This window comes from Tasmannia lanceolata, unplaced genomic scaffold, assembly GCF_043159265.1.
Source record: "Tasmannia lanceolata isolate RefF3 unplaced genomic scaffold, GAP_Taslan_0.1 ptg000007l, whole genome shotgun sequence".
Lineage (NCBI taxonomy): Eukaryota > Viridiplantae > Streptophyta > Magnoliopsida > Canellales > Winteraceae > Tasmannia > Tasmannia lanceolata.
Genome location: NW_027518684.1, coordinates 3,954,792 through 3,978,963, shown reverse-complemented (window position 1 = coordinate 3,978,963; position 24,172 = coordinate 3,954,792). Strand labels below are relative to the sequence as shown.

General features: G+C 39.5%; 2 protein-coding genes across 2 annotated transcripts; one reads left to right on the top strand and one right to left on the bottom strand.

Moving 5' to 3' along the window:
• Positions 1-1,156: 1,156 nt before the first annotated feature.
• LOC143880815 (uncharacterized) lies at positions 1,157-9,029 on the bottom strand. Its single transcript, XM_077383794.1, has 6 exons — positions 8,916-9,029; positions 3,568-3,754; positions 3,211-3,364; positions 3,069-3,106; positions 2,677-2,983; positions 1,157-1,566 (listed from the first exon to the last, which is right to left on the bottom strand). The coding sequence occupies exons 1-6, from the start codon at positions 8,918-8,920 to the stop codon at positions 1,460-1,462; spliced, it is 798 nt and encodes a 265-aa protein (XP_077239909.1). The 5' UTR covers positions 8,921-9,029; the 3' UTR covers positions 1,157-1,459.
• Positions 9,030-9,928: 899 nt separating this feature from the next.
• Positions 9,929-23,660, top strand: LOC143881500 (ubiquitin-like-specific protease ESD4). Its single transcript, XM_077384592.1, has 9 exons — positions 9,929-11,272; positions 12,513-12,595; positions 12,693-12,786; positions 12,897-12,995; positions 18,568-18,660; positions 18,769-18,888; positions 21,059-21,162; positions 22,692-22,764; positions 22,987-23,660. The coding sequence occupies exons 1-9, from the start codon at positions 10,427-10,429 to the stop codon at positions 23,047-23,049; spliced, it is 1,575 nt and encodes a 524-aa protein (XP_077240707.1). The 5' UTR covers positions 9,929-10,426; the 3' UTR covers positions 23,050-23,660.
• The last annotated feature ends 512 nt before the right edge of the window (positions 23,661-24,172 follow it).

Below are 24,172 nucleotides of genomic sequence, written 5' to 3'. Positions count from 1 at the left end.
TTAGTCACCAATTTTCTCTTCCTTATCTAACCATTGACCCTAAGTCATTAAACCCACTGGAGCTTGCCCTCGTGCCCTTCTAAGAATTTTAAACGTGTAAAATGTATGTATTACTTGCTAAGACACTGATGAATGGTCTGATTTAAAATGGATCATGACCAAGGCATGTGAAGTATGATTCGAAGAACCAAATAGATTTAAACAGTTCATTGCTAGCTAAATCCGATTTGGAGTGGATCCATCGACACCCCTATACATTAGCTCTCTTCTTTTGACGCAAAAAGTTCTTTAATCCTTTTTTTCTGTGAGCAACTCAACAACACTGAACAACCGTTTCCTTCCCAAGGAAAATTATGATTTTTTTCTGTGACCATATAGGGTCTATGTGGATCTTGGGTAAAAATTTTGCTCAGAAAAAAATGTTCATGAATAAAAAAATCCATGTCCCTGTTTACTAGCAAGGGCATGTTTTGTAAGCATGAAAAAAAATTCATGGAATATTTGTTTACCCATTGTGAGAGAAACAGGATGTAATTGCATGCTTTGCTTCAAGTGCACTAACTGTTTGAGGAACCAGCGCCCAATGTGCCTGCATAAAGGATTGAACTGAGATTGAGGTTGGAGAAAAGAAAATCTTTGAAATAAGTTGATGCCTCGCTGTTTCGCAGAATGTAGCAGAATTGGGCCACGTCCAAACCCAGTCCTTATGGTTGGTTTTGCAAAACCTCGAGTATTCCTCCAGCAAGTCATTAACGCACTCGGTTTGACCATCCGCTCTATTTGGCTGGGAGGAGGGGCGTGAAAATTTGTAGAGAAGTGTAGCCCTAACTTACTAATAGGGACATAGGGCGCCCCATTAGTAAGTTGCTTGAACACCAATCTTTTCTACAGGGCCAAATCTGCCCTTAGTGTGCCATGGTGGAATCCGCCAGAGGTGAAATGCCCCTACGAGTTTTCCATCTGCAAGTGGAAAATCTATGGAAAGCGAATCCAAACTACTAGTATTCTGTTTCGATGAGAACTTGTGCCCAGGAACTGAGGAACTGAATGCCTGCTTCTTTATAATACAGTCCAACATATTCCCTTAATTCAGCAGCAATAGTACCATGAAAAACAAGCATATGAATCACAAAAAAGCAATCTTAGGAAAGAAATAAGGAGCAGACAAAGGAGATTGACAACAACAAACTCATGTCTACATTTATACTGTTTCTGACACCCCAAATCCAAACACATCTCGCCGCTAAAAAGGAAAAAATGAAGACCCACCATCCTTGAGCCAGGTAAACAGGGGAACCTCTTTACGCACATTAAAGAAAATACAAGAAAAAAGATTAACTTAGTATCAGAAATCATACTCATCTGAATGATTGGAAGCAACCGGATTGATTCTGTATTCCATAGCCTTACGTCAACTCACATCTGGCATCATGCCACCAGATCGTGAACCCAATGCTGTTCACTTGCTCGCAGCTTCTGTTTCTGTCAATAACTCTGGAGGAGCTTCTTCTGTCTTTTCTGCTGCTGCTGTTTTTTCTCCCGCTTCTGTCTTTTCCACCTTTTGATCTATGAAGGAATGGAAAAGGGACACTCGATTAGAATAGAGGATAGGATATGTTTGGTTGCACAGGTGTGGCTCGGAGAGTAGTAGAATAAGAAGTCAAAAGGGAGGAGACAAGCATTTCATTTGTCTAGAAGAATTGTGGAATTGTGCAGTAGTGTTTGGTTGCACTGCAGTTCTCTCAGAGAGTAGTAGAAAAAGTAGGGGTGTCATTATAAAAAAAAGAGTGAGATATGGAAGAGAGATTAAGATAGAAAAGACGAGACCTTTTCCACTATTCTTCTACCAAAAATTTAACATTTTGGTAGAATTTGGTTGGAAGATGAGAGAGGGGACACTAGTGCCACATGGGCGCCACATGTGCAAAACCACAGTAATGATGACCAGAACATGTTGGGGAGTCGAATGGAACTTCACTGCAATATTTGCAACCAAGCAAGGAATCGGCTTTCATTGTCATTTGAAATTCCAATGAATGCCGAGCGTTTGTGCACAACAAATTTACGGAGGGAAACATAAAGGATTCACCCCCTTCTCTTCCCTGTTGATTGGCCCAGGCAAGAAAATGGGGTGAATATATCATTTCCCAACATGAATTGTCTGTGTGTTCTAATGCACAAACCACTCTTAATTGGCCCATGTAATCATGGTCTCCAGTCATGCGGGAAAATATGAATTTTCAAAGGTGTGCTTTGGTGTGCATCATTCCATCTAATCAGTTCACATAATGTCTTGATATGGGGCTGCATTTGGGGCTAAAGAGATGTAACAATAATTATGTCAAGGCCCTTGGGTTAAAGAAAGTGGGCCCGATATCTGCACTACCATATTTTGATAATGGCACTACTCACTTTGTTTTACACTTTCCAATTACCTTTTCACAGATGTTACAATACTCAAGATGCTATTAACATCCAATCAAAAAAGTGTGATAGCATCTTGAGTATTGTAACATCTGTGAATAAGTAATTAAAAAAGTGTAAAACAAAGTGACTAGTGTCATTATCAAAATATGGTAATGGGCAAATCAGTACTGTAAAGATATGTTCAAAGAAAAATGAAAATGTTATCAACACAATATATTGTCCGATGTGACAAGGTTTAAGGATCGCTACCTTCGTCGTCAGTATCATCAAAATCATCACCCATGCCACCCATGCCACCCAAGCCGCCCAAGCCTTCCTTGCCATCCAAGCCGCCCATGCCGCCCATGCCTCCCAAGCCGCCTAAGCCTTCCATGCCCCCCAAGCCCCCCATGCCGCCCAAGCCTTCCATGCCGCCCAAGCCGCCCAAGCCGCCCATGCCGCCCAAGCCGCCCATGCCGCCCATGCCCCCCATGCCGCCCATGCCCCCCATGCTGCCCATGCCGCCCAAGCCTTCCATGCCCCCCAAGCCGCCCATGCCTTCCATACCACCAAATTTCTACAAGAGTGTAAAAAGTTATAAAATAAGCTCAAACTCCAGACAAGTTACCAGAAAAAAAAAACACATCTGTCAATATCCATACCGAGAAATCCATCCCTCCCATGTCCAAATCAGCCGAACCTGATTGAAGCAACAGTTAAAAATATTAATCAAATTCCAACTAATGATACACTACATAAACGATAAGATCGGAGAACAAGAAAGAGGGCAACAGAATAGCAGACCACTCTCATCATCTTCATCCACCCATTTGTCCCAATCAACTTTCACATAGTGTGGTGTCTTATCATCAGCACGCACCAGCTTTTTCCACCAGCCCTTCTCTGCTTTCTCCACCACGCAGAAAATGCTTCGCACACCGGTATTAATTTTGCTTTCCTGATGCAATAAGATATTTAGAAAAAAAAAAAGAACAGAAGAAAGTAGGAAACAAATAATTTTTTTGTTTTTTTCCCGAACCATTTCAGTCACAGATTTTGCTTTGTTTCTTTGCACTCTAGAAAAAGTCTACAGTCTTTGCATTATTTAAAAAAAAAATTGCAATTCTGCAGCTATAATTTAACATCAACTATACAACTTACCTCTACATTCACTTTATCAAAAAGGTTAAACTTCAATTCATATGAGTGATTTTCTCCTCCAGCAGTAGCAGTGAAAGTAAAAACTCCATCCGGTTCAAGATTGACCTTCGCATTTTTTGCATCAGGTAACATCACTGTAATATAAACCTTGTCCTCCCTCTCTGCCCATTTCAGTTCAGGGTGGCGACTACAAAAATTTGAAGCATCACAAATGTAATGTCAGAGATTTTTCACAAATTATGCACAAAACATTTCCGAAAGTAAGAATACATCTGGGGTTTTTACACAAATTATGCAACAGAGACAATCACAAGATTGACAATACACATCATAATATGCCAAAAAAGTTGGACAGTATCGTAAAAATAACAGTGATGATCAAACCTCCCAATTTCACCTCCTAGAGGGCACCTGAAAAGCAGATCAAGATCTACGAAGGACAAGTATTTAGAGATACTCGTGTGAACACGCAACTACTCAACATTGTGTGGTTTGGCTTTTAAAATTTTGTTTTCCACCTCATCATTTTAAAACCCGGACCAAATGAGGCAATCACACAAATCGGCCAAAATAAGGGGACTATTAAGTGGGACCAAATGAAGAAATCACACAAAATAGCCCATTTGAATTAAAAGAAAAGAAGAGTACTGCAGTTTCAAATTGGATTTTATACCTAAAAATGGTATCCAATGATTGTTTTGTGTGCTCACAACCTCACCACCCTCCTATCACATTTTTGGGTGACCAAATCTCATATTAAATGAAATTTCACAGAAACCACTTACAGATATTGAGTAAGAGCCGCCACCCCTCATTCTAGCAAGGCTGCTTCTCCCTAAGTACATCTCCAATCATTGATCTAGTCTGCATAAGTTGCATCTTAATATGCCTTTCCTTTTTTATTTGAATAGCTTCAGAATTCATTAAGCGTCAACACAAGTACAACCCAAAATTCCCAATCGAGATGATTAGGCCAAAGACCCAAATATACAACACTACAGCATAAAAATAACCAGCACACCGTCAAAACCAAAAGTAAAACTAGCTGAAACCTATACTGCTCCACGATATGATTCCTAATGACAAGGTTACCATTAGAAACTCCTTCATTTGCTAGCCTATCAGCCGCCATGTTGGCTGCTCTTCGCACATGGCAGAAATGTCTGTGATGACCCTCTTAGTCTTTTTTTTTTATGACATAGGGTATCCCTCTTAGTCTTTCTAATACATCTGCAAATGCATCTACAAGTTTCCATGGTTTTCCCATCACTTCTCTGCTCCATCTAATTACATTTAAGGAGTTGCCTTCAATAAACTATTCATCACTAAGAAATGACTCATCAATAAGGAAAGATTTTTCTTGAAAGGAAAATAAGGAAAGATTCATCTTATTATCTCTTTGTTACTTTGGTTTGGAGTGCCATGCTCCCATGCCATCTAGGTTTAAGACCCTGGACATTTTGTCCCCAAGAAGATCAAAGGAGAAAAGTAGAAACAACTGGTCCACACTCCAGATCTCCAAGAAACAGGGTTTAAGCCTGTATAGCTCAATTGGTTGGGCATTGCACTTTGTATCATTAACTATTCACATTAGACTAATCACTGCTGCTTATAGCTTGTACTTTTGTTTTCATTTCAAAAAAAAAAACTTGTACTTTGTAATTCCTCGTTTAAAAAATCTTTGTAGAGTAGTTCCCAATCAATCATATTCTTGCAACATAGAATTGGGTGTGGCTAAACTAGAATAAATATAACAAGTTTCAAACTTAATTCAATCCAAAATGAAGCCAAGCACATCTCAATAGAAGACAAAAACAAGAGTAGGACAAGGAGATGTTTCAAAGAGAAACAGCAGAAGAAAAGGACAAAACACCTGCATAAACTTCAGTTTTTCGTAATTGACAAAAAAAAAAACTACCCGAAAATTATCTGGCAACTCAAAATTCAACGTATTCCACGGTAGAGGAACAAAGGTGAAATCCACATCCCTCAAACCCCCAGAAATATATTAGCTGCTTAATATGAAATTTGCAGTGGTGGTGGATGGTCGGAGAATGTCTCAATGAATTCTTACAGGCAGTCCTGACGAAAAGATGTTAGGCATGTACCTCTCTTCTTTAACAGTGGAATAGATGGTGGCATGTAAAATCTAAAAAAAAAAGAGCTCAACAGGTCACATAGTGGCAATAGCCAGTAATCAGAACCACTTATGAGTTTCCATTGTATGTAAGAAAGCGGCGAAGTTCCAGCATGGTTTTAAGGTTGGGGATGATGGACAGATTTCTTCCACGGTTATCATGGAATAGAATGCAATTTTTTTTTTGCAGCCATTCAGTTACCATGTGGTTCCTGACTGCCTGTTGAACCTGTGATAAGTTTCAACAAGGTAGATAATGGCCACATCATACAAGTGAATGAAGATGTATTGGTGAATCATGTTTTCCTTACTTTATCCACTCTCAAGCATATCCACTCAAAAATAAAAAAGGCGCATGCACGGCTCCAAGAGGCACTGGCTTTTGTTTGTGTGGCCTCGAGGGATGTAAGGATTTCATTGGTGTGTACAACAAGTCTTAAAGGAGTTGAATCCTGTGGAATATTTCAGAATCATTACATAAATCCAACAATGGTGGGAGTGTATTTATGTCTTGGCATTATGAGGAACTTTGCCAATATAGTATAGAGCATAGTTACCGGATTCGCCATCCGCCCTCCGACCCGTGATCAGGGGTCGCACGTTCCCAAGCGTGGTTCACTAGCGACCCAGATCGCCAAAATTGACGACCCGCGAGAGAGATGCATATAGACTAAGGGAGATATGGCGTAAAAAGCTACATATTTTATATATTTTGGGTTGGATTGGAACTAGAGCTTTCTTTTTGAAAAAAATATGTAGGTGATACATGAGGTTTTTATATTTTGTGTATTAAATGCATGTAGTGTGTACTATGGAATGATATTCTTGTAAAAATATATGAAATTATATATACATAATATATATGTGTGTAGAGATCTCTCTCTCTACATATATATAGTCACATTGGTGATCCAAACTGACCCGCAACCCAACATAGCATACCCTCATCGTACTACGTACCGGGCTACCACCGTACCCTGTACCCATTCCCGTACCACGTACTGGAATGAACCGCGTTCCAGGTAACATTGGTATAGAGCTATTTCTTGGCATTTGGGCCGCCTATGCGGGGCCAATAAGGGTGATGGACTCTTCGGAGGCTGAAGTGAGAGCTTTTTACCAAGGCATCAAGATACTTGCTAACGATAGGCTATCTAACATGGTGATTGAGGGAGATTCACTCAATGCCATTCGGTGGCTTGATGGTTCCTCACCCTTGGAGATTTGACCATCTTTTTGATGAGATGCTTGATTGGATGGATCCTCAATTTTCCTATTTAGACATGTTCGTCGGTTTGCTAATTCGATGGCAAATGCCATGGCCAGTGATGGTATTCCTTTGGAGGATTTGGCCCATTGCGACTCTCTCCCTCCTTGATTTGTTTCCTGTTTTTCCTTGATTTCTTGGATTCTGTCTTTCTGTATTTTGAACATCTCGGTCTTTTTTAATGAAATCGGCTGTCATTCAAAAAAAAAGTATAGAGCTATTTCTTTTATTTGATTGGCATCTAGGGACTGAATTCTCACTGCAGTCCGACCATCCTATGTGCTTCTGATCTCTCTTTTTTAACAGTGGAAGAGATGTTGGCATGTGAAATCTAAAAAAAAAACAGATCAACGGGCCACATAGTGGCAATAGCCATTAATCAGACTCATGTGTTTCCATTTTACGTGACAAGGAAAAATTCCAGCATGGTTTTAAGGTCGGGAATCATGGACAGATTTCCTCCATGGTTATCATGGAAGAGCATTCAATGTTGTGTTGGAGCCATTCAGTTACTAATTGGTTCCTGGTGAACCTGTGATGAGCTTCGATATGGTAGACAATGGCCACATCATAAGAGTCACTTACAAGTGAACGAAGAGATATATTGGTTACACGTGTTTTTCTTACTTTATCCACTCTCAACCCCATTTGTATCCTAAACTTCCCCTTTTCTATATCATTTAGCTTACTCATTTTATTTCTTTTCTATTTCATCTGGGATTTTTCTTAAGCAACTCTTTTAAAGCCCTAGTTAACATAAGCACATCACAAGACCATTGAAACCCCCCAGATGTTTTCTAAGGCTAAAAATTCTATACATTCTCTTATGGATGTCTACCACGTGGAGGAAGAAAGTTGCAACTAGAATGTGATCACCATATGGTGACAAAACATTTGCCTTTTGTGCCGGTTCGGAATTATCGTGTCTCTATGAATTTCTACAAACAGATTGTGAACCGCTTTGTGACATCGTGGCTCACAACTCGGCATAGAGGTTAGTGAACCATACAACACGGACAAAATGTTGTGCAGACGTCTTGTATTCTAGCATTATACAAGACCGTGATGGACAAACATGAGCGACACACACACGACCAAGCTATAAGCCACGGGTATTTAGGTAGTTTTCTTGATGTAGTGGCATTGTCATATAAGCCACATAATAGGGTTACGGGCATAAGGTTTTCAATGAGTTTCCTTGGCCAATAAGGAGCTTTTTGTAACCCTGAAACCGAAATAGTGAAGCTCTTCTCCCATGGATGTAGACACATTGTCGAACCACGTAAATCCTGTCTTCTTTCTTGTGTGATTGAGTTTCTCGCATTTTGTCTTATTGCTTGCTGCAAATCGTGTTTTTTTTTTTTACGTAGGGTTTCCCAGCACTGATCCCTACAGATGCAGGCAATCACCCGTAAACCATGTGCATCGGGTAAGCTTTTGAACTCACGCCTATGGGGATCAAACCCACGACGTGAGCAAACATGCTTGATTCTTGTTGAGAAAGTATTTCTCAGTTTTGTAGAAAGCTAACATCTTGACGAATTACCAACTCTCTCACAGACAGCTTCCGTATCACAAAAACTACAATTTGCCACAAAAAAAGGGTTCTAAAAAGGGGAAAACGTGGGACAGCTTTCGAAACCCTAATTTCAAGTGAGAAACTGCAACATATCCAACGAACCTCGTCTCATATTCTCGAGTAAAATAGCTAACCACAACCATTACATCACAAACTCATGAAGCAATGAACAAGAGAAGGGGGAAAACAACAACACTTTCCATGGATATGCAATGAAAAAACCAAAACCAATGGTACAATCGGCATAGAAGAGAGAAAATATGTAGAAAAGAAAAGAAAGCCAAATCATCAAGCCAAAAGAAGATGAGAGATAAATGATGTGATATGCAGAAAATAATCAAGACATTGAAAGTTCGGAATTTCACCTCATCTCGTCTGGATTTCTTGATAAACCCTAGAAAGTAAGAAACTCGGCAACAAAACACTGTCTCTCTGCCCCTTTTCGCTGCTGGAGAACTCAATGCGAGTATACTTAAAAAGGTCAAGTGAACGTCGTGTGTGAATATATAGAGCTCTAATATTACGAAACTGCCCCTCTTTTTATTACGAAAGTACCCCTTACGAGGGTTTTACTTTGTTTTGCTGTGAGTTTTTACCAGGGAATGATAAATTCGCCCCCCCCCCCCCCCCCCCCCCCAACACTCTCTCTCTCTTATGGGTGCAACTCAGGTCGGGTTCAAACCGAAAAAATCGCGGGTTAGGTTGTGTTTGAGTTGGTTCGGGTTGACCTGAGTCCGATCCCATCAAAAGACATTTTTGAAAAAAAATTATCATATTATTGTTTTTTTAGAATATAAAAACCTAAGGGGAAAGATATCACCATAACCGGGTCAACACGCCCGGGGTTGAGGTATTTTTTTTTGGGTCAGGTCGGGTTAGCCTCCATCGGATTGGGTCAAGTTTGGGTCGGCTTCAAACCAACCCGAGTTGCAACCCTACGACCCCTACTCCTCTCTCTCTCAGCCTGTTTGCTTCAGATTGTTGCAACTGGATGTGGGCCCCAAACTGATTATTGGACTACAAATTACTTATGCCCTTATGCCCTGTTGGTTTCAGATTATGGCAACCAATTTTCAGCCCTAAACTTATTATCGCTCAAATTTAAATGTAATTTTAAATTTGAGCCACCCAAAACCCTAAAATAATTCTCATATTCCACTACTCTCCGAGCCACCAAACATAGCCATGCACGTTCGTTTTAGATTTTGACAATTGATTGTGACTCCCAATTGTCCGCCTCATAATTAATTTCAAGTCAAATAATCCGAGTTGGACTCACACTCAGTATTCAAAACTGAAACGAGTGGCGGGCCACCACCAATTGGACTGGCCACGCGGGCTACGTTTCTATTCTCCAATTAAAACGGAATTGCGAAGACGGAAAGGAAAATTTAATCAAATCATAGGAACAAACCACAATTTCTCATCCTCTTCATTTCTAGGGTTTTTCTTCGTTGCACGGAGGAATTCAGATTTCGATCTCCGCCCTTAATTCATCTGTAAGCTAAGTTGCTCTCGAAACCCTAGTTACCGTACATGATTTCATTCTCTTATGGTTTATTTTCTCTTTCTTATCCTTTTGTGTGATACCTGTACTCTTCTTACGGGGGCGATTTTGATGGAAGGGTAGTCTGGTATATGAGAATTATTTTTAGGGTTTTGGGGGTAATCTCTATCCCATTCAAATGCATTCCTAGGGTTTATTTCACGCCCGTTTCCAGATTCCCTTTTGTCTACCAGAAATCAGCTTAATTTTCTCATAGGAAGAAGATCTTTTTTTTTTTTTAGGGTTTCAGTTTATTACGTTGTACGATTCCATTTCTCTTTGGTTTCTTCTGCAGAAGGTTTCTGAATTTTCCTTTAGTGTAGAGTGAACATGGGTGCCTTAACAGAGAGTCGAAAACGCCTTAACAGCGATTTCGCCTCAAGTTCTTTTTTTCCTCCCTACTCTTGCGGTGCCGAGTATTCAATTGATCTTCCGGTCCTTAAGAAATCTCGAATTTCTCCAATGCCATCAACCCCTGAGCAGAACATTTTAGTTCAGACTTCCGAAATTCCAGTCTCTAGGTTTCGCAACTTCCCCCCGCCTTTGCCTCTTCCCCGACCTGTTCATGCTCCTCAGAGAAATTTGAAGTTTTTTAGGTCTGCAAATTTGATCAGTAACTCTCAGCCAGTGGTGAACCGTGTTTTTGAGAGGGGTGATAGGGTTGTCGGGATGGGTGTTGCTCTAACTATGATTGGAACCCGATTGAAGGAGAGGAAAGACAGTGCTTTTAACTCTGCGAAGCTGTGGAGAAAGGGTAAGACGGTCATGATCGATGATGACACCGACCATTCGAAAGTTGTACTTGCCGAGGGCTTGGGTGTAGAAGAATATAGGAGAATGGTCGATAAGCAAGAAGGCCTTTCGAAGGTTTCAGACCATATAGACGTGAGAGATGATGTCTGTTTGACGGTGCCATCTCGGCGTTCCTCTTCAGATGTTTCTGAGTTGACTATATTGATCCCGGAAGAGGATGTTTCCGGGAAGTTGGAAGACTCTCCGTTGGCAAATCATACAGTGGAGGAATGGACCAATCGATCACCATTTTACAAACGGTTGCACGAGTCTTCGCAGAAAAGGGATTCCAAATTGAGTACCTTAGTGCATCAAATCAGATTAAATGAGGCAAAGTGGGCTGCCTGGAAGCTTATAAAGGTTGTGCCGGAGGAAGTAAAAGAGGTGAGGGGATTTTATTTATTTATTGACTTTCTCAATTTGATTACTGAGGGATCTTATTCTTATTCTACTGCTTGTACTAAAATTATTCTCTAGTTTCTTTTATGCAGCTTTTCTCTTGCTTACATTAATCATGAAACTGTTGTGTTTGCATTTGCCATTTATATATACCTATCAATCTCACTGTCTCAAAATTCCTCACTTCAATCGTTGACTTGCACGAGTCGACTCCCTTTTACTTTGTACGAGTCTGCATTGTCTCCTACCAAGTCAAACAAAACTCCTTTGACTCTCCGTAGTTATGACCATGTCTGCCGAGCACTCGACTGTCCCGAGTCGATTATGATTGTTTTGGCCACATTTTGGCTTGCATCTGCATTTTGAAACACTGGTCTATATTTTAGCATGCAAACAGAATTAGGATGCTTCCTATTTAATTGAAAAAGAGAATACAAAGATAAAATAAAAAGCAATCAAGGGGGCAAGGAAGTCAAACATCTCTAGGCCCAATCTTTCAGCCCCCTCACGCGCTAGTTTATCGGCTTCTCTATTAGCGGATCTCCTAACATGGTTAAAGACGATGGAAAATCCTTCTATCCGATCCTGAATCTCGTAAAAAAGGCGCACGAATCTCCAAGGAGGCACAACCGCCCCTCTAAGCCAACGAATCGTATTCAGAGAGTCTCCTTCAACAATCGTAGATTTCAATAAAGATCGATCTGGAGTTATTTTTCTTTGATAGGCCGTTCTAACTCGAGGGGCACTGATATTAGCCTAACTTGATAGTCCTCTCCACTCCTTTTTGTTCTTTGCTCCACTTATTCTTCTTCTGTTTTCCTTCACTTCTTCGTTCTGTTCATCTTATTTCTCTTTTCTCTTCCTCCACTCAGATCAAGTGCTCAAAATGAAGGTCCAAGTGCATCCTTGTCATTTTCAATTACACATGCAGTGGGGGTTCAAATAAAATTAAGGGGCACTGATATTAGCTCCTCATATACACATCCATGTGTATGGCTACATACATACACATGCCTATAAGAACACAACTTTTAGCTTTATTTGTTGAATTAATTAATTCTTTTGATGCTCCAAAATTAGAACAATTTTGTTGACATTTCAATGGGTTATATTTCTGGTTGTAGGAGTAGTCATGGAAATTAGCACTGCCAAATAATTTATTAGTATTTTATTTCTTCTGTTTGGATTTTACTATGTGTTTTTGTAATTTCATACATGTTTTCAGGATGTCACTCGAGAACCTTTTATTCCCCTTACAGATGCAGAAATAGATGTCGTCTCCTGTGCTTTATCCAGTACCTTAAAAAGGTATGATTATATTTGATATATTGTTATTACATCGATGTATGCCATAGCTACAAATACATAGAAGTACTAATATTGGATATGATCGTTCCTTCTGTAGGCGGGAACTTTTAGTTGTACATGAGAGTTCTAATATTCAGATTACAAGGGATGTATTGCAATGCTTGCAACCGGGTGCTTGGTTAAATGATGAGGTGATTCTTTGCTACATACACAACATGACAATGCTTGATGAAAGCTAACTGTTAAGTAAATGTGTTTTGTTACATTTGTCTGCAACATAACATATCATCTTCTTTTGTAGGTCATAAACTTGTACCTCGAATTGTTGAAGGAGAGGGAGAAAAGCGATCCAAAGAAGTTTTTGAAGTGCCATTTCTTCAATACTTTCTTCTATAACAAGGTTGGATGATTTCTTTTTGTGTTTGGCTCCACCGATGGTTAGGCTTGATGCAATTTGATATCTTATCATACCCTTAGCAATCATTCCTTTTTATGATTTGATTGCATTTATTTTATGGTCATTCGACACAATAGATTTATGTTATATCTGCATGCGAATAGAATAATCTCATATGAAATTTGTCCCAGCATGCTTTATTCAATTGATGGTTTATTGTAAGTTGTTTTACCTATTTTAAAACCTGCAAAATGTAGTAACACAAGTTTTTAACAATAAGAGACTAAGAACATTGTCAGCTCATGTGAGACTAGAAGACGATCGAATAAACTGACCACATCATGGCCTAAGATGGTAAGACAAGATTGGGAATTGTGGACCACGACGAATGATTGTCTGTGATATGAATTGTGGAAAATGAAGGTTGCTAGAGTTGTCTTGAGGCTAGGGGTTGTCATTTTTGCTAAGAACTAGGCCCTAGAGTTGGCTTGAGACTAGGGGTTGTCATTTTTCAAGTTTGTGATGGTTCAAATACTTATATTATCTCCCTCTTACCCTTCCTGTTTGTTAGCGTCTTGTTTTCTTTTATTCATTTTTTCGTACTAATTATGTCTCTAATTCGTCTCACATCTGATCATATAGTCAAAATGCCTCAAATATCATATGTTTATCAACTCACCACGTATATGGTGTATATTTGCATTGGTGTCAAACTTTTTCCTTTTTTTTTTTGAAAAAAGAAAATAAAAAAAGTTTCATTAAAGTAGTATTGGTGGAAAAAGCCATGAGAGTTAATATATATATATATATATATATATATATATATGAGGAAAGTGTCTCTAGTCTCTCCCCTAGATAAGCTTATCCACTCCTCCCTTTAAAAAAACACAGTGGGCCCACGCTGTTTGGATGATCCAAAGCATTCATTTGATAGGTCCTAACATAGATAGGGTGTGCCCAAAAAATCAGCACCAAAGGGTCATCCTAGAACTTCGTTTTGTGGTGCCTTGTGGTACCCATTTTGGACACGGTGTGCCCAACAAAATGAAGTTCTAGGATGACCCTTTGGTGCTGATTTTTTGGGCACACCCTATCTCTGTTAGGACCTATCAAATGAATGCTTTGGATCATCCAAACAGCGTGGGCCCACTGTGTTTTTTTAAAGGGAGGAGTAGATAAGCTTATCTAGGGGAGAGACTAGAGACACTTTCCTCTAGGGTCATCCTAGCCCTTCGTTTTGTAGTGCCTTGTGGTGCCCAGAATGGACACATATAAACGTCCACGTTTATATGCGTCCATTTTGGACACGGTGTGCCCAACAAAACGAAGGGCTAGGATGACCCTTTGGTGCTGATTTTTTGGGCACACCCTATCTATGTTAAGACCTATCAAATGAATGCTTTGGATCATCCAAATAGCGTGGGCCCACTGTATTTTTTTAAAGGGAGGAGTAGATAAGCTTATCTAGGGGACCGAGTAGAAACACTTTCCTCTATATATATATATATATATATATATATATATATATATATATATATATATGGGAAAGGTGTGCGTACTCGGTCGAGTAGATAAGCTTATCTACTCTGTCGGGTTAAAAACAGTGGGGGCCCACATTTTTGGGGTGATCCAAACCATTCATTTGAAAGGCCCTTACCTAGATAGGGTGTCCACAAAAAATCAGCCGCATAGGATCATCCTAACCCATCCAACAGTGGAGTGAAAAATGGGCAGATTTGTGGACAAGCTGTGTTTGTCCATTTTTCCCCATTTTTCCCTCCACTGTTGCATGGGTTAGGATGATCCTATGGGGCTGATTTTTTGTGGACACCCTATCTAGGTAAGGGCCTTTCAAATGAATGGTTTGGATCACCCCAAAAATGTGGGCCCCCACTGTTTTTAACCCGACCGAGTAGATAAGCTTATCTACTCGACCGAGTACGCACACCTTTCCCTATATATATATATATATATATATATATATATATATATATATATATATATTTGTCGTTATACCTAATGGCATTGGGTGCACCATTACATACCTAATGGCATTGGGAATTTCATAAACAGTGGTGGTGGAAAAAGCCATGAGAGTTAGGACGTCTAGATTGCCAGGGTCATACTCCGTAAACGAGCGACTTCCCCGCTCTTCTTTTTTTGTTTGTACGATACTTATGGATATAAAAAGGTGTGCGTGAGTGACCACGCATGCGCTGCATGTATCCGGAAGAAAAATGCCTATCTATTTATAATGTCACTATACTCAACTCAACTAAGCCTTTGTCCCAAACTAGTTGTGACCACGCATGCGCTGCATGTATCCGGAAGAAAAATGCCTATCTATTTATAATGTCACTATACTCAACTCAACTAAGCCTTTGTCCCAAACTAGTTGTGGTTAGCTAATGAATCCTTTAGAAAATTTTCATGAAATTTTTATATCTTGAAATTTTTTCCTAACAAATATGTGGCCCATGCCTTTGTGAACCTTTGTTAATGTAACATAGCTGACTGCTGTTTTGGGCTCTGATACAATGAAAAAATAGGGCACAAATTAAAAGAGGGAAGATGACATCCCACCTCATTTCGGTCATACTCTTAATGTGGACAGATACAAATGGAAAGGGTTTTAAACTAATAGTACTACCCCCTTAAATTAATTGGAGGATTACCAACTGATTTCTGTGTCTTAATTTGACATACAATCAGAATCACAGATCTTCTGTGAAAGGCAAATAATCTTCATTTGAATATATTTAAAGGAAAAGTTTTGAAACTTTTCTGGCTACAATTTGTTTCCTTACTTATTGTTCTGTTGATCATTTCAAGGCAAAGAACTTCTGTTAATAATATTTTAGAAAGGGGTGTTTGGATCTTTTTTTTTTTAAATTGACAAATGTATTCACACCAGCAAATATACAATGGGGACCAGTAGTCCTACCAGATTTACTTAGTATGAATTGCCCAGGAACATTCTCCTTCGCCCAAAAGTAAAAACTCATTCCCCATTACATTGCCCAATAGCCCTCATTGTATCGAATCCTTAACTGCTTGGACTTTCTTATCATCGCTCAAACCTCTGACATTCCAAAATCCCAGCTTCATTGGTAACTTATAAAACCGGCCTACCCCAATAATCGCCCTGGACCCAATCCCTCCCTACACTTGAAACCTTCTTCACCGAGGGTTTCTACATAGGCTTCTTCTTCCCCAGACAATTCAGATAGGCACTATCACCTTTACCCTTTCACTGACATCCTCCTCTAAAACCCGTTCTACAAAGGATTTCCTCAGTCGGTCAGCATCAAGTGAGAACTCTATCCGAGGTGACCCTAGAGTCAATAGAATTGCGCCTTAAACTTTTCTTTTGACAGTGTTTGATGAGTCCCCTTGAGCCAGGTTTCTCTTTACCGTCGCATTCCACCTTAGTGCGAGACATGGTCACTGTCGGACCGTCCCTAAAAAACCAACAAAGTTCCCAAATTTTGCTTTAAGACCGATACCTCTTAGCTTCCAAAATAAGACCCTACCATGACGCCGCCCAATTCCTGAAGCCCAATCCGGTCCCAAAAGAGACTTCGCCGCACCGGCCTCCTTTATAGGCAATGGGATGTTCGTTCCATGATAACTAGGGACAATACTTTCAATTGGTGCCTCAACAAAAACCAAACCAGTGCAGTTGTTTTTCGTCGTCTTGAGTTCCTTGCCACATGTATTCGCCGTATGTGGGCCCATCACTCCAGCCCAGTTGTCCTCCAAATTCCTTTGAATTTTGAATTCACACCAGGCTGGGAGACCGTTTCTGACGAGGGAAAATCATCACATTTCGGCATACACCCACTAGGGGCAGCAACGACTGAATTCTGAATGTTGGGCAAAGACCAATCCAACGGATCAGGTGCTCTTCTTGACTCAACATGGGTCCCACCTTGGTTTAGGGACGATCGAAAACTGATCGGAGCAGCCATGCAATTGTCTTTCTCCCGATGGGAGGGATATTGGACGTCAGTTCCTTCCGACGAGCTAGGGATTTCTCCGTCCGTTCGATTCCGATTCTGATGCCACATGCCCAGTGCTTGGCACCCATGGTTTTCGACTTCACTCTCCACCCCAATCAAGAACCACCTATTTTCAATTTTCAGACGAACACAAGGTCTCAATAGGTTCCATTCATTCGAAAAAGCCTTCGCACATGCATGACTCATGAATGAACAATGCGCTCCTTCCATTCTAATCTCCAGTACCGGCCCGAAGATATTCCCCAAAGCATCCACTGTTGAGGTGGCCCATGCATGAAGGGGAATCTCAAAGAATTTTACCCAAATTGCTCGCGCCCCCTGCTGGTAGTCCGAGCTCCACACGGAAAGAGATAGAAGGTATTGTCCCAAGGCTTAACCACCCAGGTTTTGTACCCTCATGGCCACCTCATCCGAATCAAACATGAATAGCACTTCCTTATCACTCAGGACACAAGGTCGAGCGAGCGAGGGCAAATCCCAAAACCATTTAGCCCACTCCCATAGATCATCCAACTCCCAGACAGCCATCTTCACCCTGCCTATGAGCAAGGTTTTAAATTTCGACCGAAATCCGAAATTTCGGGTTTCGGTCGAGAATGAAAGCGAAATCGTAAATATTCGAAACGGTAGTTTATTTCGGCCGAAATTTTATCCCGAGATTTAAGGGATTTCACCCGAAAATCTGGAATTATGATATTTATTTAATATAATCCTGAAATTTCAGCCGAAATTACCGAAATTTCGGAAATTTCCGTCGAAATTCTATACGAGATCAACTTGAGATAAAATTTCGGAAACACCTTCTGAAACCAAAATTTGAAACCATGCCTATGAGACGCGATTTCAGAAGCTGCCGTCTATCCTCCATCTCCTTTCCAGAAATGGAGATAACCGGAACCTCACCATTGTCCACTATTTCTACCCCCCCAGAGTCCGGCCATTGGCCTTTCACACCTTTGTTCACAACAGTTTTGGATGGAGAATAGATGCGGTTGCATTGTCTGCGGTTCTTCTTTGTCTAAAGTTAAGGTATCCACACTTCTTGCAAACCCAATCACCAAGGAGGGCCTTAATCGGATCTTTCAGAGGCCAAGGTTTCGGCATCTCCCCTAGGAAGTTATGATTTCACCAAGCTAACCTTATTGCAGGTTTCGGGGTATTTGGATCTTTTAAATTACTTTCTTGATGTAATATTTAGTTTAAAGTATAAGCAAACATATGGGTTTCAACAGCACCATGAAGTCAATCACCCTAGTGAAAAAAAACCATAAAGTTATGCGCTCCATAACTGAAGGAGTTACTACTTGCAAATTCCACTGTCTTGTTCATTTTCTGTGTATGATGTCTATACATGCTTGATTCTTATTTGATCTCAAAGTTCAGATTGTATTCCATTTTCTCTCCATCTTTATCTAGATATCTTATTGTGTATTGTTTCATTTGCCCATGCACACTTTATTCCCTCATTCATTTGTGATTTTCTAGTCTTGGCTGCAGGTTATAATGTTCAATTAAGTTTTGTGACTTTTTTCTTTGCTGATTTTTCTATGTAGTTGTTTAGTGGGAGACATGTTTATGACTTTAAAGCTGTTAGAAGGTGGACCACCCAAAGGAAGATAGGATACGGCCTTATTGAGTGTGACAAAGTAAAGTTGTTATGCCCCTTCTTACCCTCTTAGTTGTCCTGTGTACTTGTTTACTTCAGTCCGTACTTTATATTTTATCATTATTTCGGTTTATCCGATCCTGTGCAGATATTTGTCCCTATCCATAAAGAGATACACTGGTGTTTGGCGGTTATTAACATTAAGGATGAAAAGTTCCAGTATCTTGATTCGCTTGGAGGAAAGGACACCCAAGTGCTAAAAGTACTGGTATGTTTAATAGAAATATTTCATTCAAGGAATTACTTCACTTGGGGTTTAGATTAAAACTTGAAACTGTTGCATTTGCAGTTTTTGAAATTATGATGCTTAACTTGATTTTTTGAGCTTCTTGGGACACAATTCAACACTCCTAAAGACTGAAAGAATTAAAGAACCGATAAACTAAGATCCATCAACAATTCTCTAAAATGCACTCAAGATAATGCGAGGGAAGGATAACAAAGTAAACTGAGCAACTCAGATCAAAATAAAGTAGATGCTCTACTTATCATCTATACAACGCCAGAAAGCTGTCCCATACATCTTTCCTCCTATAAGCGAGGCTACCCCATTGCTGTCAATTTCGTTCTGTTCCAGAAAGAATTTTTAAAAAATTCTATTCTAGAATGAAATCCAGGACAGAAATCTCCACAAAATGCTCCTGTCAGAAGAATTCAAAAAAAAAAAAAAAAAAAAACTTAGGTAAAAAATCCTGACCAGAACAGGGTGTTCTGAAAATTCCATCTTGTTCTGTGCAGAACTGACAACAAAGTAGTGAAAGTTACTGTAGTGAGTTTTTTTTTTTTTTTTTTTTCAGATGCCCAATTTTATTAGATTTTTCCTATTATTTAGCCGCCACATTGAATTTATTGTTGACACACTTGTTGTGTTTGCTGACACGACACCCGTGTCCACACATGTCGACACTCCTTTTGACACATTTAAATGTATAGCTAGAAGTGTCTGACTTAATGTGGGCATGTCAACACATTTTTTGTACCGTGTCAAGTGTGACATTCTATTTCATTATTGATTATTGTGTTTACCTCTTTTATTATTAACTCATTGACTCTCATTTATGGCAAGGGGGAGAGAAACACACGAGAGAGAGAAAGATGCGTGAGAGATAGAGAGGGATGGGAGAACTCTTCTTCCTTTCCTTTCCCTTAGGATCTTAGCTCTGATATCATGTTAGAAGATAAGGATGAGAGGAGTAGAAGAATAGTGAGTGAGAGATGGTGAGATTCTCCACTTAGGAGTCCTCCCATGTAAATGATGTATATATAGGCCCAAGCTAGGGCAACCTTGTACATAGACTACAATACCCTCCACACATACACATAATACGTAAACTACCCTTACATACTCTTCAACAATACTTAATTTCATGACTTCATGCATGCGAGGTAAACTTGGAAGGAAATAAGCTACGAATCATGGCAGGCCTCGTGTGATACACACATTAAATACAATGATTAAATTTCCTTCTATGTAAAGGGGAAGGCGATCATCCTCAAGTAGGAATCCTTCGATCCGAATGATAACATTTTCATCTACAAAACTTGATGAGCTTAAACTTGAATGATTAAGAACATGGTATCTTAGTTATCTTTGAGGGAGTTAAAGGATTTTTTTATTACGGAAGGTGAAAAAGGTTTTGGGTTATGAACTTGTGGTCTTGCTTGCCTTAGTAGCTTTAATTGCAATCTAGTTAGTTTGTACTCTCAGTGTAATGGTTGTCATCTACTCATTCCTTCCTTTTAGCATTTATGATGTAGAAATACATCAAATGGCCATCAAGGCTTTTTACAGTACAGGAGAAAAGAGGGCTGAAGTTTGTGACATCATGCTTACATCAGCACATGCCATTGTTGATGTCAGCAATTTGGGGCATTTTCTAGATATTTCTTTCTTTGTTGGGAAGTGTTGTAGAGCTTCCCTAGACTCCCTGATTTTAGAGGAGACACTTTATATCTATATCTAGATCGGTAGATCAGGTGCCAAAATTCTTGAATCAAAATCTATGGGAAAGCCTATTGTAACACTTTCTGATATTTATAGACTTAGAGGTAGACCTTGATCTGAAATAAATTGAAGGCCAGAAATTTCTAACAAGTTAACTTTATTACTTCTAGGTTAATCGCAAATTTGTGGCTGTAATTTGGTTACCAGTTCCTTACGTGCATCACTTTCTTTGTATAAAATAATTTCTTTCTCGGATTACTTGAAATCTACAAGAAATGTGGCAAACATAAAAAAGCTATTCATTGTCAACAGATAAGTAATAGTAACTCACTGATTCTTTGTGGAATTTGCAAGTATTTTGGATACTGGGTGTATCAAGCTAGGATCTGGTATGCTGAAAGTGTTCTACTATTTATCTTTTTTGTAATTTCAGGCTAGATATTTCGTGGATGAAGTAAAGGACAAGAATGGGAAGGATGTCAATGTAAGTTCTTGGAAGCAAGAATTTGTTCATGACCTTCCAGAACAGTTGAATGGGTATGTGTAGTTGTTCCTAGTCACGTGCATGCATTTTTTTGGTTTTTACCCCCTTTTTTTTGTTAAGCCGGGATGCAGTCATGACCTTTTTATGTTGCAACATCTACATCTGACCTCTAGGAGATAGGCCAAACCCAAACGCACAACATTATTGACCTAGTTTGTAGCTTTGTATTTGCAAGCTGTTACTCACACGTACATTGCAACCATGGTTTTAAATTTACCCGAGGTTTGGATTTCAGCCGAAATTTGGTTATTGTAAATTTTGGTAGAAATGACTGAAATATGAAAAAACAAATCGGTTTTGGTAGGGGCCGAAACTGAAATTAAAATTCATGATTGCAACTTACTGTTCCACCAGCTTTAAATTAGTTTAGCAATTACATCTTGTTGGTCAGCTTCTCGGCTGCTGCCATCTCTGCTCAGCCTTGGTTTTGTTCCAGATAATCATATATTTATCTGAGAAAATGACAAAAAAAAAATATAAACATCGCTTTAATGTTATAGAGGTTATGCACTTTCTGAATTAGATAGATTGAGATATGAAAAGTTCCTCATAATTGGGCATGTAGCTCAATGGTTGAGGCTTTGTATCTCAACCTAGAGGTCTCAAGTTCAATCCCAGCTTTCCTACCCACAAAAAGTTAATCTTGAAAAAGGATTTTCTGTTCTGTACATGTTTGCATAATGCTGGTTGTTGTATAGAGGAGGACGACATAGCCTGAGCGTTCCTATTATCCAACCAAAGGACTTGAATGTGAACCTGTGTGCAAATTTGTTGAATAATCATTCACAAGCCACCTTTCAGATGGAAAGGATCGTCTAATGGGTTGCTCTTTATGCTATAACATCACGAAGTGGGCCCAGTGGATGAATGTGGTCGAGGTCATACTGATTTTAGGTGGCTGGGCTCCCCTAAGTGGGGTACATTCAAATCTTTTTAGCAAAAGAGGATGATTCAAAATATATGAGCGATTTATGAGAGACCCTGTGATATGCATTTACCTATCCCCACTGTTGGATTTGGATTGGGGGGGGGATCTAAACCTTATATATGTTCTGACGCTGTAGCCTTCTCTAACAATGAGGAAGTTTGCATTTGTAGCCGTTCTGGCAATTCTTTGAATTCACAACCTCATGACATGTTGGCGAAGTTCATTTTCTATATTTATTACTTCTTTCGTAATACTTCACTGGCACTCATTTTATAAGCTCCTCTGTTTCCATCTGTCAGTCATGAAGATGACAATGTTGGGTTTGACAGTATGATACCTCATTTTTATATATATTTATTTGTCCAAGTTTTCTTGCTAGGAAGTTTATTAAGCCTTAGGGAGGGCTTTAGTCTTTTAGAAGCTAAAACCATACATTGAAGCATTCTAGGAATGAAACTGCAAAATTTGTAGTTTACAAAGTTTCTTCAATAGTATTGCTAGTGATGAACACATGTTAAGGTGCCCATTCAATTTTTCCTCTTTTTTGATTACTTACAAGTATATCTGAAGGGCCGTTTTTTCTAATCTTACCAGGTATGACTGTGGCATGTTCATGATTAAGTATGCAGACTTCTACAGTAGGGGTTTTGAACTGTGTTTCAGTCAGGTAAGGCTTTCTTTTTTTCTTTTTTTTGTTGTTAAATGGTAGCTTTGTTAATTGAGACATGACCATGTGACCTTCTGTTTTTCTTTGTGAAATAGTGAAGGCATTTCATTTTCATATCTTGATTTTATTGCCTTCGCCTTTCTGACATTGTAATTGGTCGGTGCTGGTGAGCATGTAGCTCTATATTTGTCTTTGAGCTAAATTGAACACTCCTATTTGTAGGAACACATGCCGTATTTCAGACAGAGGACAGCCAAAGAGATCTTGGCATTGAAAGCTGATTGAAGAACAATGAGATTTGTCTGTGGCATTGTGTTTCAAGCAGCGCGATGCAGAATAGTTGATGGATTGACACTGAACAAAGATGGTGTCTCGTGGAATGATTACAAAAGTGGCATGCTGATGGTGACGAGAGTTGCCCATGGGTTTAACCGAGCAGTGTGTTAATCTTCCCTTGATCAGCTACCACGTGCATTGTTCTGGTAGTCAGGAAAGGAGCGCCTCTCAAACGGCTATTTTTGGTGTTCAATCTGAGACTAGTTCTGCCAGCCTGGAAACCGATGAAAATCCAAACTGGAATCTCGAGAAATGAAGGCTTTTTGTATATTAGATATATAGTAGCTTGAGAGAGGGAGAGGGTTGGCTGGTGATGGTTTTTGATTTCAAGAGATGTTTTTGGTAGGAGGGGAATGTTTTCTCTATAGAACATTGGTAGTTGTTTGCCATTTCTTGTCAATTCAGTAGGTTGGAACACTAATATACAATCCTCAACTTACAAGGCATGGCAAATGTTTTTCTTGTGATAATGAGGATGTGAGCTTGAAACATTGTGTCTTGAACTAATTCTTTCATAGGGACAAATTAGCATAGAGAAATACTTCATGTTGTGTTGTCTACTGCTATCTTCTCAAAGTAATCTGTTGTGGGTGGTGTCTTCTCATCAAGCAGGAACATGTATGTTCAATCGAGACCGTTGATCTATCTCTTAGATCATCACGCGGTGGCCCAAATGGTCTTGGTCATGTGCTGATAGGACACCCCTTGTGTAAGATAAAGAAATGCAAAATTTAACAATTTAGCTTTTGTTGGCGGAACCCTAAAAGAGGCTTGATGGATCAAGGATGGATCATTCTGTCCGGTCGGACCATCATATCCTTATTGCAACTCGGGTTGACTTTTGGGAATTCATGTAGGGGTTTTACCATGAAATTGGGTTGGGTTGGGTTGGGATTGGTTCCACAACTCGGGTTGATTTTCGGTCTCCATGCACCAAATTTTCTTGCACTAGATAATTCTAAGCCTTTGGAACAGCAATTTATATATGTGAAACGAAAACCTCCACAATTCAGGGTTTCTATGCTACAAGGGCATGTTTGGCAATCATGACAAAGTATTCCATTGAATATTC